Source organism: Oryx dammah, unplaced genomic scaffold, assembly GCF_014754425.2.
Source record: "Oryx dammah isolate SB20612 unplaced genomic scaffold, SCBI_Odam_1.1 HiC_scaffold_29, whole genome shotgun sequence".
Taxonomy (NCBI): domain Eukaryota; kingdom Metazoa; phylum Chordata; class Mammalia; order Artiodactyla; family Bovidae; genus Oryx; species Oryx dammah.
In genome coordinates, this window is record NW_024070213.1 from 95022673 (window position 1) to 95037771 (window position 15099).

The 15099-nt window shown below is 42.6% G+C and overlaps 1 protein-coding gene across 1 annotated transcript; it reads left to right on the forward strand.

Moving 5' to 3' along the window:
* The first annotated feature begins 11424 nt into the window (after nt 1–11424).
* BTG1 (BTG anti-proliferation factor 1) lies at nt 11425–14172 on the forward strand. Its single transcript, XM_040234421.1, has 2 exons — nt 11425–11900; nt 12861–14172. Exons 1-2 carry the CDS (start codon nt 11753–11755, stop codon nt 13226–13228), a joined length of 516 nt encoding a protein of 171 aa, XP_040090355.1. The 5' UTR covers nt 11425–11752; the 3' UTR covers nt 13229–14172.
* Nucleotides 14173–15099: the final 927 nt, after the last annotated feature.

Here is a 15099-nt window from a genome sequence, read left to right on the forward strand (position 1 = left end):
GGTCACTTCTTGCTTCCATGATAGGCTGGTTTTCAAATGACTTCTCTTGCCTCCTTAAATAGAGCCAGGGGGTGGGGGTGGATGGGAAGGAGGTGACTTAAAAGAGCTCATCCCTTTAGGAGGTGGGGGAACTTAATCACAAGTCTGCACTTGCTTCAGATGATTAAACAATGAATGTTTATGAAATCAAGAAAAATATTTTCCCCCCAGAGTTTTCTTTTCAAAGAGTTCTCTGTGTGCTCTGGCTAATTTAAAAAGAGCTCCATAGGGTGCTTATTTTTTTTACACATATATTGCCAGAGTAGTTCCTGTTTTGGTTTAAATGTGTTCCTTCTTTTTAGTCAGATGAAAGAGAACTTTCTTTAAAAAGAACTTGTCTGCTGATCCTGTTTGTTAGAATGAGCCTAAATAAAGTTTCTGTTAAGAGTTTAACTGTTGAGCTAAGTCCTCTCAGCTAAATTATCTAGTAATTTTCATTCTTAGTTGGGTTATGTAACTGGAGTGCCCTTATTATCCTCTTTCCTACCTGCAATGTCTGCCTCCCCTGAGGACTCCTCTGAGGTAAATATCTTGAGGAAAGGGCTTTTTCTCTCAATTCATTTGGCTTATTCTGCGTGGAGTGTGATGTTGCGGCATGAGTGTGGGGAATATGCCAGGCACCTTAAGTGATTAAGTCATTAATTTTGCAGCAGGCAATGACCTAAGAGAGGAGTGGCTCATCTAGCCATGAAAAAATGACATCTCGAAGGCTTTAGAGGTGGTAGACAAATGTCTAAAGGGGAAGGGCCATGGAAAGGGGATGTAGAAGGCCCCCCCACCCCCCGCCTCCCAGTTGGCCCCCATCAGCCTAGCAGGCAACTATAGCAATATAGCATATAATGTAGCATTTCAGTCAAGAGGAAATTCTGGTATGATACAACAGGAAAAATAATTCAACAAGCAAGCAAACAGAGAAACAACATGCTGAATGTGGATCAAACTCAAGACTTTATGCTAAGTGGAAGAAGTCTGATACAAGATGCAAGTCTGAGACAGAGGGCAAGAGGACAGGGCACAACCATTAAAAGAAAGACATAGCTGTTAAGGACACAGCATAAACTGGTTAGAACCTACTGGGTACAAGACGGCAGAAGATTCGACTTCCTGTGGACCTTGAGCCTCATTATATGCTCACTGTAATATACCAGCATGCTGAATGACACACCCACAGGCACCATGACAGTTCCAAGGCCAACCATAAAAAGCCAAAAAGGTGCCCAAATTCCTTGAAATCACTGCTCCTTGTTCAAAATGGTTGGGATAATCCTGCCATTTGTTAGCCTATGAAATTACCCAGCCCATAAAAACTAACCACCCCATATTTGGTGGCCACTCTTGCCTTCTGAAACTCCAATACTTTGGCCACCTGATGCAAAGAACTGACTCATTGAAAAAGACCCTGATGCTGGGGAAGATTGAAGGCAAGAGGAGAAGGGGATGACAGAGGATGAGATGGTTGGCTGCCATCATCGACTTGATGGACATGAGTTTGAGCAAGCTTTGGGAGTTGGTGATGGACAGGGAAGCCTGGAGTGCTGCAGTCCGTGGGGTCGCAGAGTCAGACATGACTGAGTGAATGAATGAATGACTGACTGACTTGCCTTCTGAGGAGCCTCTCAGGTGGTGCTAGTGGTAAAGAACCCGCCTATCAATGAGGGAGACGTAAGAGACGTTGTTTTGATCCCTGGGTCGGGAAGATGCCCTGGAGAAGGAAATGGCAACCCACTCCAGTATTCTTGTCTGGAGAATCCCATGGAGAGAGGAGCCTGGTGGGCTATAGTCCATGGGATCACAAAGAGTTGGACACAACTGAGTGACTAAGCACTTGCCTTCTGTGATGGACCACATTCTGCCTATGGAATGTGTATCTCTCTAAATAAATCCCTATGGTTTCCTTTAGAATTCTTTCCCGAGGGAAGCCAAGGAACCTCACTTGGTGGCCTGTCCCAGGGCCTCACCTGAGACCTGGGACATGACCATCCTCTCTGTGTTCTATTTTCCCACAACAAGGCCATGGATTCTATGATTTCCATACATAAAACGTCCAGAATGAGCAAATCTATAGACAGAAAGTAGGTTATTGGTTTCCTGGGACTGGGAATGCCAGGGTTAAGATTGAGATTTTGTTGAGGGAGATGAAAATGTTCTGAAACTGATTATGGTGATGGTTGCACAAGTGGATAAGTTATCTCAAAATTATTGAAAGGTACACTTGAAATGGATGAATTTTATTTTATGTAAAATATATCTCAATAAAGCTCTTTTTCAGAAAGGTGGGATCATCCATTCAAGGGGGACTAAGGATAGAATTTTCAAGGATAAAGATAAAAGTGCTCATTTTAACTCTCACAGCTCCTACCATCTAAAGATTGCACAGAGAAGTTTGTTTCTACAGGGAGATCCATTCCTGAGTGCTGTATCTCTTACTACAGTTTCAGTGTTTGAAATCTACTTGTGCAATAAAGAGTAAGGTCAGACATTAAAAACAACAGGGAGACAGACCATTTCTTGAGTTTGATGGTGGTCATCACAAACTTCAAATCAGTTTTCAGAAGATGAGAATGTTTCCTATATTTTGTTGAAAATGATAGAAAGATTTAAAGAGACTTCTATTAAAACACATGCAAATATAGAATGTTTTCAGCACATGCAGTAATGCTAATGATGGACCATTTGCTTTCGCATTTGACTAAATCAAACTGTATTATAAATATTATCTAGGCTGAAGATTGGTTTTGCTTCATTTATAAGAATTTACTAGCCAAGTGGATAAGAACATAAGATAATAGGAAGTTTCTTACTTTATTCCCTTTAGAAAATATAATGCAATTTGACATGCTAATCATAGTCTCCCCATTCCCTTTTTTTCTTTAGAGGACTTCTCTATAGCTAGACTATAGTCTTTTTCAGGAATTTGTATCTAATTTGCTATGCCTTATAGATGAATACATCCTAAATTGCATTTTCCAATGGGATTTCAACCCTTGAATTCCTGCTAAAGTATATCCAAATGCATGATGATGGTTTTCACAATCACGTTGGATATCTATATATATACATAGGGCTTCATATTTATTTATCACACTTACTTTTGCAACTTGGATGCTCCTTTGTTTTAGCTCGACATTTAGTTTGAAAGGGATGAGGCGACATTACTTAATGCATGTAAACCTTTTTCGCCATATCGAGTGGCATGTAGGGTCTGCAAGTGGGCTAGGCCAGGGGTCAAACCCATACTCCCTGCAGTGGAAGCCTGGAGTCTTAACTACTGGACCTCCAGGGAAGTCCCTACTTATTTTAAATTTAAGTTCCTTAAAAAGGACAAGTTGCTGCTTTTCCTAAAAGTGAAAATAAAGGCATGCACTATAGCAACATTTGATTAGATGATTATCTTATCAAGCTTCCTGAGTATTAGCTTCTCTTTTGAGAGTAACAGAGGGACATCACTGTATACTCTCACTTGCCTAGAATGCTGAGAAAAACGCATTTTACGCAGACTGCAGAACCTCAGAAAAGCAAATAACCACTTACTTAGAACATATTTGATACTTAAAAGGCAGCTTTTACATATTAAATTAGTACGCTACTTTTTTTCTTTTAAGGGATAAGATTTCTATTTGAGATAGTATATGCCTGGCTGTGAAGTTTGTTTGCTGGTTTTATTTATTTACTTATCTTTAGTGAGAAGAGAGATTTTATTTATTTACTTAGTTTTGGGCTGACCTCGGTCTCCATTGTTGCATGTGGGATTTCTCTAGTTGCAGTGATCAGAGGCTACTTTTTGCTGCAGTGTGCAGGCTTCTCATGGCTGTAGCTTCTCTTGTTGTGGGGCACAGGTTCTAGGCAAAGGGGCTTCAGCAGTTGTGATGGCGCAGGGGCTCAGTTGCTCCAAGGCATGTGGAATCTTCCTGGACCAGGGATCAAATCCATGTCCCTTGCATTGGCAGATGGATTCTTTATTCACTGTGCCACCGGGGAAGTAAGTCCTATTTGCTGAATTTAAATTGTAGAAATGTTGCCATTACTTTTTAAAGCAGTTGTCCTGGAACATTAGTGCTAAACTGTTGAACCCCACCCCTCGAGTTTCTCTATTAGTAGGTCTAGAGCCAAAAGTTTGCATTTCTATCAGTTTCCTGGGGTGATGCTGAGATGGCTAGCCTGGGTTCACACTTTGAAACCTGGCTGCCCTATGGGTTTGGCAGGAAGGTGAGGTCCGTGTCTTCCATATTCAGAAAGTTATAACTACTCTAGTTAGGCCAGGGCCATAACTTATAAGAACTTTGTATGATTCCTTAAGGCCTTCAATTTTCCAAAGTTGATTCTTATCATCTGTCTCTTTCCCCACACTGTTGTTAAACCGTAAAACTGAAGTAGACTGTTGGTGCTGGGAAGATGCAGATAAACATCCAATAAGCCTGAACAGTGGGGGATTGCCCCAGGAGACAGAGTAGATGGTGGCAGCTTTAAAAAGAAAAAAAGTAAGTGAAATCATAGGGTCTGCTAAAAGGAAGGATGAGAAGGAAAAGCATGTTACCCTCAGTCACGTCTGACTCTTGGCAACTCTATGGACTGTAGCCCGCCAGGCTCCTCTGTCCATGGGATTCTCCAGGCAAGAATACTGGAGTGGGTTGCCATGCCCTCCTCCAGGGGATCTTCCCCCCGCAGGGATGGAACCTCTGTCTCTTGGCATCTCCTGCATTGCAGGAGGATTCTTTACCACTGAGCCACCCGGGAAGCTGGGGAGAAGGAGATAGACACAAAAGCAACCCTTCTTGCTGCTCTCCAGCTCTTTCACTCTCAAAGCTCACTGGACTCCACTTAATTGTTGAAGGAGGACTGTGGGGCTGACCCACTTCCTAGTTCCTTCTGCCAATTTAAGTCAAAGGAGAAGCGAGATGCTAAAATAGTCTAAAATAGAAGGTATTTTTTTTTCTGCTTTCTCTTATCTGCCCCTAGGGATAGTTTTCATTCCAGTGAACTTATTTTATTTGGCAGATTAGTGTTTTAATATGTCCTTTGATTCATTTTTCAGTGAGCCTTTTAAGAAATATAGCTGTATTTTCCAGGATATGTCAGCCATGAGAACTCTCCTAAGCTGCCTTGAATTTTTTCTTTTTTCCTTTCTACCATCTCTACTAATTTCCAAAATGTTTTATACCTTTATAACATTTTATTTCTCATGATCCCTTTAGAAAAGGTAGTATCAGGAATTCGCCTCCAAGCTTTACAGTGTAGACTTAAGGGTTTAAATCTGGTTGTAAGACCTTGAGTAAATTACTTATTTTCTTTAGGATTGAAACCTCACATGTTAAATGCAGACAATTATACTTATCTGGTGGTGTTTCTGGGAGAATTAAATGGGATGCCTCTAAAATACTTAGTACACGGGAATTCTCTGGTGGTACACTGGTTAGGACAATATGATCTTACTGCTGAGAGCCCAGGTTCATTCCCTGGTTGGGGAATTAAAATCCCACAAGTGGAGTGGCACGGCCAAAAATAAATAGATACATAAATAAATAAAAAGTAAAAATAAAATGGGCTTCCCAGGTGGCGCTAACGGTAAAGAACCCGCCTGCCAACGCAAGAGTTATGAGATGCAGGTTCGATCCCTGGGAGAGCCCCTGGAGAAGGGCATGGCAACCCACTCTAGTATTCTTGCCTGTAAAATCCTATGGACAGAGGAGCTTGGCAGGCTTCAGTCCATGGGGTCACAAATAGTCAGACATGACTGAATTGACTTTGCAAATGCAAAAAAATAAAATAAAATACTTAGTACAGTGTCTGGTTCACCTTCAATGATGTTAATTTGTATGATCATTGTTACTACTACTCAGAAGCAACTCTTTAATCCTTTTTCCCAATTGCTTTAACAAGAAAAACAGTTTTACCCCAAATCTATACTTGTCACTGTCTGATTTCTAGTTCTCTTATGTTTCTTGATCTAAACCTAGTATAAGCGTCTTAGTTTATGCCCTTGAATTCATATCTAAGCAAAGCAAAGCAGGTTGGCAGGTGGGGAGGCTCCTAAAAGTGGTCTGCTTCCTATGGATAATCAAGAAAAGAATAAACAAAAGGCATTAAGTCTCTAGCTGAAGAGATGAAAGCTAAATTATTTCAAGATTTAAATAAGAATTAGAGACAAAAATAGAAGTCACTTCAAATGACCCTAATTTAATTCATCATCCTTAGGACTTTCCAAAAAATAAATCTGATAATTTCACTTCCCTGCCCAAAACACTCACTCTCCCCCTCACTGCCAGGTAACTATGGCCCTATTTACTCACCAGTTTTTTCAGCAATATTTATCTTCCTCATAGTGGTTTAAGTCTTTAAAATACTTCCAGATCAGGTCCCCTCTTTTTCTTCCTTCCAGAGACCTATCTATGGGCCAACTTCACTGATCAGAGAGATCACTCACTTTGGGCACTGGCTTCCTTACCTCCTTCTGCCCCCATACACATCCCAAAATAAATACCCTGTCTCTATTTGCTATTAACACTCTGTAAAGAACTCTCCTGCTTGAACCAGCTGTGAGTTTTCTAAAGCTAGCACCAAGGACACCTAGGACTCTGGAAGTAAATTCACAACAGAGGACACAATAGATAATAACTTTAGTGAATGCCTTCAGCAACAAGGAGGCTCATCCAGCTCAGCAAGGGAGTCTCTGGGCCTAAAGGTGCCTTTGGGGAGGGAGGGGCCAGATAAGGAGTAAAAACTTTGCTGAACGGGGATTATAGGGAAGGGGACGTGAAAGGGTTGTGGGGGAGGCCCACTGGACAACTTTGTGAACTGTAATACAGCCATTGGAAAAAAAAAAAAATCTGGGACTTTCCTAGCAATAATGCAGGAAGCCAAGATCACAGGGATGAAGTAGAAGCCTGGAGTTTAGGAAGGACTCCTTGTGAACAACTTCAGGATAGAAGGGTAATGTGAGAGAGTGGCAAATAACACCCCTGTGTAATCTGATATATAAAAATACTAAAATGTGTCTACATAACACATGGAGAAATAAGATAAGAAACCTTAAATGGGAGCGATGTGGAGACTTCCACAGTATTTCTTAAGCGGCATATCCAAGTGACTTTGGTCTCCATTTCATTTGCTTTGGAAATGCAGCCTATCCTAAAACAACATTTATCTAAAACACTATGGAGTAATCTAACACTCACGGGAGCCAGAAAGACAGTGCCACAGAGGTGAGTTACTTATCTTCTCAAATATTGACTGTCCAATTTTAAGCAAAACAACTTGCTCTGTGTGATCTGTCAGCTGACAAACTGCAAGTCACGTTGTTTTTTGTTATTGTTTGTTTTTTTTTTTGTGGGTTTTGTGTGTGTGTGTGTTTGCAAGTCATGGTTTTGATGGACTCATTTGTATTTAGATGTCTATTTAACATCAGTCAACAGCATTTACTATGTGTTTGTGTGTTTCTTAGGCATTCACAATAGTGAATGACAGAAGATGCTTGCCCTGTGAGAATTTACAGACCAGAAAGGAAAAGGGATTAGTAAGCATAGTAAATCTAGTCTGTCTGATCAGTACCAGGGCGAGGGCAAGGGGAAGCAGAATACTGTAGACACTTACACAAGTCCAGAGACTCAGGGAAATCTTCTTGGACGATAAGCAGATATTAGCTAGGAAAAAAAAAAAAAAGGGGAGGGGATATTCCAGGCAGTGGGAATAGCATATCCAATGAATAGCATAAAAAATTAATTTAGTGCTCTCTTATTCATAGATTAATAGTTTTGATGAGTTCCCAAACGCTGAAATGCAAAAGGTGACATTTAGTGACTTAAAATTTATTCACTTAAAAAGACCATGCTTTATTTTCTGATATGGATACCTTTCTTACTTTGGGGGGGGGTTAAAATGTCATCTTTACCCCAAAATGATAGTGATAGCAGATGATAATGTAATTCTTTAAATAACACCTTTGGCAAAATAAGATTTTCAAACTTGTGTTGATTCCTAAATTTTACTAGTCTATGAAATAGAGAAAGAAGTTCATTCCCTCACCCTATATAAAATTTTCTTTTTTTTAATCTCTCCCTTTTTTGGTTAACACAATTACTCAAAAAGTCTACAGGGAGCTATGATTTGTTAGTTCAGAGCAAACTGTTCAGGTAACAATTGAACTAGGGGAGGGGAAGATAATCCAGTCCTTTGAGGATTCTAGTTGCCTGATAGTTTCCTCTATAGAAAGTACCTTCTGAATTCTTAAGCACTCCAAAGATCTGACATTTGTCACTTGCAGATTTATTTTGAAACCCAGGTTTTTGGATTGTTTTGACATATCCCTTAAGGTGTTTTTTTTTTTTTTTTTAAATACTGCTTTGAAAATTTTATAGGTTTTAGAAATTAATTTGATAATTATATATATCATCACAGGCAATTTAATATACCTATCTATCTATCTAAGAACTTCCCTGGTGGCTCAGACAGTGAAGAATCTGTCTGCAATGTGGGAGACCCAGGTTCGATCCTTGGGTGGGGAAGAGCCCCTGGAGAAGGGAAAGGCAATCCTCTCCAGTATTTTTGCCTAGAGAATTACATGGATAGAAGCTACAGGCCATGGGGTTGCAAAGAGTCAGATGCGACTGAGTGACATTTTCAGAAGGCAGGAGGAGAAAGAACAGTTCTCACTCCTTGCCCCACTCTGTCTGTTTTCTGTTTATATATGTGGCTTCCCTGGTGACTCAGATAGTAAAGAATCCACCTGTAAAGTGGGAGACCTGGGTTTGATCCCTGGGTTGGGAGGATCCCCTGAAGGAGGACAAGGCAACCCACTCCAGTATTCTTGCCTGGGAAATCCCAAGGACTGAAGAGCCTGCCAGTCCATGGGGTCAAAAACAGTCAGACCCGACTGAGCGACTAAACAACAAAGTTATTCCACTTAGTCCTCATAACAACCTTTCTATTTTTTGGAGATTACGATGCAGAGAAGTTAATAACTTGCCTAAGACACAGAATGAAGAGTTGGGTTTATAAGTAGTTGGGAGTACCCTGTAGTTTAGCATATTAACAAGATGAGAAAGTGCTTTTACAAATTCAAAATGTCAAGAAATACCTCCTAGTTTCTTGGATGGGAACAGCCTTACCAAACTTCTGGAAAAATATTATTAAACATATATACATCCCGATTTGAAAACCATTAGCTATTGTCTACTATCTAAAGCTTGCATTTAGGACCAATATTTACCTCCTTTTTTTCCTCCTGAGTACTCCCTAGATCACCCTAGTGTAAAAGAGTAATTTCTTAAATCCATTTATCTCTTAAAGGAATGATTTAAAGTGGGAAACACACACATACAATAGAAAACAGTGGGAGGAAAACCCCTTCTAGAATATGTGAGTTCAACTTTCTGTTAACTCTATTCTACTGATTTTAAGAAGCATTCAGAAAGGGTCCAGCTGCTGTCTGGGAAGGCAGTTAAAAGTAGTGGCCATTTCGTAATGTATGCAAATATTAAATCATTATGTAGTACACTTGAAACTAGCATGATATTGTACCTCAAATACATTTCGATGAAAGAAAAAAAAGTAGTGGAGAAAACATGGGCTGGGAGACAGGAATGAATTCGGATCCTAATATTTTGTTAATTTCATTATTTCTATTTTGTAGATGAGTCAGTTTAAGCTCAAAATTTTTGAAGAAGAAAAACCCACCTGATTTCTAATCTAATGCTCCAACGACTGATGGTGTACGGGAAATGAACAGAGCAGATAGATGAGTAAGGGTGGTGGGGGTTAGAAGGATATCAGAAAATCTAGATCTAGGGCTATGGTAATTCTAAGGATTACTTGTTTCCCTATCTCCATTTTGAGTAGTGCAAGAGGTTTCACTTCCCTAGGAAAGTCATTACCATGATATTTACTTTTAAGCACAGTTCTATCTGTAAAGTCCTAGAAGGAAACAAATGTATCTATTTACCATTATTTTTGATGCACTGATGTATTTATTCAAAGAAAACACTTTCATGTCAATGCTTTTAAATAATTCAGTTTTACTATCTTTTAAAGTATTTATTTCACATGTAACTACCTGTAATTATTGTATATAAATGAAAAAATAACCTAGAAGCTATTCTGTCAAGCCCAGTTTTACATATTTCATTCAAACAACAAATATTTTTCTCCTCCTGCTTTAGGGTGAATTGTACTTTTCCCTTCATTTCTATACCCTTTGGCTCAGCAGTGTTTTGCAATATTGATGACCAGTTAAGCTCAGGATATTTATTTCCATCTGGTAGAGTTCAACTTCTGCCTCTTGTTTGCTTTCTCCATCTGCCCAGCTCACCATCTTTTTTTTTTTTTTCTTTCCCCTCCTCTTTAATGGAGTTCGGGTTAACCCTCTCGCAGGCCTAATCGTTTTGGCAGGCTCATGCCTTCGTATTCCCGCGCCCCCTCCACCCCCGCACCCCGCCGCAGCCTGGCAAGTAGGACTTCAAGTAACCTTAAATGTCTGCCCTAGTACTTTCACAGCCTTCACATTTTATCTTTATTTTCTTGTTTTATAAAGAACAGCAAAAGGCGAAGGCTGAGACAGTTACTTAGTTTAGAAAAAGAAACAACCTTCGGTTTTGTGCGTAAACGGTGTAAAATGCATTATATAGTTTTTTTCTGTTTATAGATTAAACGTTACAGTTACCATACTTATCTGCAATAACAGGCTTTCTTATCAGTTTTAGGATGGGTTCAGTAAGGACTCCATTCTTCTCTCTTTTTGACTCTTGACGCCACTGAACAGCAACCCTAACAGGCTGACTAACCCTCGAGAGCCGGTTCGCTCCGCTCTTCTCCACACTCCCCGTATCCTCAGCACTGGTACCCACACCCCGCTGCTCATCCTGCCCGTGGAGCCAGCCACGTAGACTCGGCGTCGGGGACAGGATGTAAACACCGAGTACAGTCAGCGGGCCACTGCCATGCAGACGTATTCGTGCCGCTGGCGCGGGCGTACACAGTCTAAGCCGGGCCGCTTTTATCTGCACAGCTTTAAGCCTCCTCGCAGGCTAGTCCGGGCAGAGTACTCTTGCAGAGGATGCGCTGGCGCGGTGCCTGGAGTTGCTGGAGCGGGAAGGAGGAGCTAGGGCTGGGGAGGCGGGGCTTTCACACGCGCAACCCTGGTTTCCTCCTTCCCCCGCCACTTGCTCCCCCTTCCCCCGCTGCCACTCCGGGGTTTATTTGTTTACAAGCGGATTACGTCAGCTCCTCCCTCTCTTCCCAGTCTATGGACCCGCCCCTTGGCCCCTTTTTCCCGCCCCCTCCGACTCCGAATCTGCTTGCGTCACAATGGTGCGATCTCTGGATTGGCTGGACTCGGCCGTCACGCTCCAGCTACGCCACTTCCTTTCCGTGGCTCTATAAAAATTGCTGTACCACCCCTTAATCGCTTAGCCCGTCGGAGCTGGAAATGCAACTGTTGGGAGCTTCGGAGGTTGCTGAGCTGGAGGCGGAGGCGGCTGGGGAGGTCCGAGCGATGTGACCAGGCCGCCGTCGCTCGTCTCTTCCTCTTTCCTGCCGCCTCCTGTGTCGAAAATAACTTTTTTTTACTATAAAGAAAGGAGGAAAAAAAAGTAGCCTTACGCCGCTCACGCCCTCTCTCCTTCTCAGCCCTCTGACTTGTGAGGGAGCCCGGGGTGGCCGCTCCTCCGTCGGGGCCGCGCCGCCGAGCCCCGGCCGCCCCGGGCCGCCCCCGCCCGCCGCCCCCATGCATCCCTTCTACAGTCGGGCCGCCACCATGATAGGCGAGATTGCCGCCGCCGTGTCCTTCATCTCTAAGTTCCTCCGCACCAAGGGGCTCACGAGCGAGCGACAACTGCAGACCTTCAGCCAGAGCCTGCAGGAGCTACTGGCAGGTGAGAGGGCCGTGGTGGCAGGAGGGCGAGGGACGCCGGGGGCGGAGGGGGACGCGGCCGAACTTGTAGGGGCCGGGCCGTCGGGGCCGCGGGAGTGTCCGCAGCGCCCGCAGCGCCCCGGGCGACCGCGCTCGAGTCCGGCCGCGGGATGGTGGCTGGCGCGCCGGGCGGCCGCTAACGGCGGGTCCCGGGGAGGGTTTGGGGGTTGGGTCGAGGGCGCTCCCTGTCCCCCCGCGGTTAGCCAACCGAGGGGAGAAGAAAACTGACGCACAACAAAGAAACTAAAGCCGACCGAGGCGGGAGCTGCGGTCCTCGGACGTTCCGCGGATTTGGGGGGACAAAGGACCCGCGGGGCTGGGGTGGGTTCGATGCTCCCTCCCCCAACTCCGGTCCAACCGTTGCGCGCTCGGTGGTCGGGCCCGGGGGTAAAACGGCGCGGCTGCCCCGAAGCCCGCTCGGGACAGACGTGCGTTCCCCCCGCGCCTCCTAACCTTGCCCATTAATCATCGGATTTGTCAGCGGCACAATTACAGCCCTGCCCAGAGTGTGGTTTAGGGTGGCTTGTTTTCCTTCCCTTCGGGGTTAACACTCCGGTGGCGCTTCTCCTCCAAAGTCATAAACCCTATTGTGTGCGGCCAGGGTGGGGTGGAGAAAGTAAACAGGTTCCCGCCTGGCCGCCGGTGCCGTCCGGCTGGCGCAGGCTGCGCGCCTGATTCCCGTTTTGGCGGCTCAGCCGGTTGGTTCCCGGAGATTGTTCTGTCCCGTGCAACTGTTGTTTCTAAAACCCTGCGCTGCTCGTTTTCCATCCGCGCACATCCGCGAATGCCATGTGGGGCTTAAAAAAAAAAAAGTTGATATTCGGCATTTTCACTCAAAGGAGCCAACAGAAGAAGGAGACTAAGGCGGGAGCCGGCAGTAACGGCGTCTAAGCATTGTTTTCTCTCTTCTTTTCTTCTGTAGAACATTATAAACATCACTGGTTCCCAGAGAAGCCCTGCAAGGGATCAGGTTACCGTTGTATTCGCATCAACCATAAAATGGATCCTCTGATTGGACAGGCAGCGCAGCGGATTGGACTGAGCAGTCAGGAGCTGTTCAGGCTTCTCCCAAGTGAACTCACGCTCTGGGTTGACCCGTACGAAGTGTCCTACAGAATTGGCGAGGATGGCTCCATCTGTGTGCTGTACGAAGCCTCACCAGCAGGAGGTAGCACCCAAAACAGCACCAACGTGCAAATGGTAGACAGCAGAATCAGCTGTAAGGAGGAACTTCTCTTGGGCAGAACAAGCCCTTCCAAAAACTACAATATGATGACTGTATCAGGTTAAGATATAGTCTATGGATGGATCATCTTATAATGGATGGATAAATTTGATTTTTGCTTTGGGTGGGCTCCCCTTGGGGATGGATTATGGAATTTAAACCATGTCACAGCTGTGAAGATCTGGCACAAGATAGAGTGGTAAAAAAAAAATTTTTTTTAAGTGACAGTGCCATAGTTTGGACAGTACCTTTCAATGATTTTAATAGCCTGTGAGTCCAAGTAAATGATCATCTTATTTGCTAGGAGTGAAGTCCTAGGATGGTTTCAGTTTCTCCCAGACATGATACCTAAATTTTTACGTCAGTCCCTTTAATGAAAATTTGTATTTCTCTGCAGTAGAACTTGCAGAGAAAATTTGCACTATTACACTTAAAAGTTGTTATCCTTTTTGGCAGCTCAATAGGAAAGCTCGACATTTTAAACATGGTAGTACTGGAAATTTTATGACAAGACTTTTACCTAGCACTTAAATATGTATAAATGTATATAAGACAAACTAGTAAGCATGACCTGGGGAAATGGTCAGACCTTGTATTGTGTTTTTGGCCTTGAAAGTAGCAAGTGACCAGAATCTGCCTTGGCAACAGGCTTAAAAAAAAAAAAAAGACCCTTAAAAAGACACTGTCTCAACTGTGGTGTTAGCACCAGCCAGCTCTCTGTACATTTGCTAGCTTGTAGTTTTCTAAGACTGAGTAAACTTCTTATTTTTAGAAAGTGAAGGTCTGGTTTGTAACTCTCCTTGTACTTAATTGGGTAAAAGTCTTTTCCACAAACCACCATCTATTTTGTGAACTTTGTTAGTCATCTTTTATTTGGTAAATTATGAACTGGTGTAAATTTGTACAGTTCATGTATATTGATTGTGGCAAAGTTGTACAGATTTCTATATTTTGGATGAGAAATTTTTCTTCTCTCTATAATAAATTGTTTCTTATCTTGGCATTTTAATCAATCTCTTGTCATGATTATAGAGGTTCAGCTAAAAGAAATACATTTCTCAAAAAACTTAGGTTTTGTAAGCCATATGAATGTCAGTTGCACACTGGTCATGCTGAAAAACACTTGTTAAGGAGTAAAGATGATTTTTGTATACAAATTTAGGTGTTAGAGGGGTAACATACTTTTCTAAGAAAAGTTCTAAAGTTGAAACATTGGACACAGTCCCAAGCTAATCCAATTGCATGAAATGAGGATGAGACAAAGGTAACATCAACCAAAAAGAGTTACTCAAAGGATTACATTTCACTGCTTCCCTGTTGAAGTGAAGAGATAAACCTTCCGTTCTGGCCCACCTTTGAGAATGTTATTTTGCCCCATGGATTCCTTGTTCATTTAGAAAATCCTGGGGCAGGTGACCCATAGTCTTAAAGACCAGACTAATCACTGCAGAGATTGGTTGCTTTTTGCCTTTCGTCAGCTGCAAGATTTACATTAAAAATCACTTAAGCTGGAATTCAACAAAAGGTATGTTTGAATTTTTATTCTCAAGTTGAAATGCTGAGTTCTTGATGCATCATTTTCAGACTTCAGATAAATACTAAGAACCTAAATGAAACAAATGAACACTTTTTGCTGGAGTGTAGATTGCTCCACTAACCCGTATGATAAAGCTCTTTCATAATTCTTTGGCTGTAGGAAGAATAACATGGTTTTTCAGTACAAGTTGAAAATGAAAAATTTCTGAGTTTTTCTCTACGCAAGTATGTTACTAACATAGTGTCTTTTGGGTGGTATTCATGTAAACATGTTCAAACTGGAAATAACACAATCTAGGTTATTTGGAAATTGGTACTCCGAAATAAGTTTGGAGTTTCATTTCTCGCTGTACATTCTGATTTTTGTAGAGACAAAGGAATACCCAGCTAAACAAGCAGG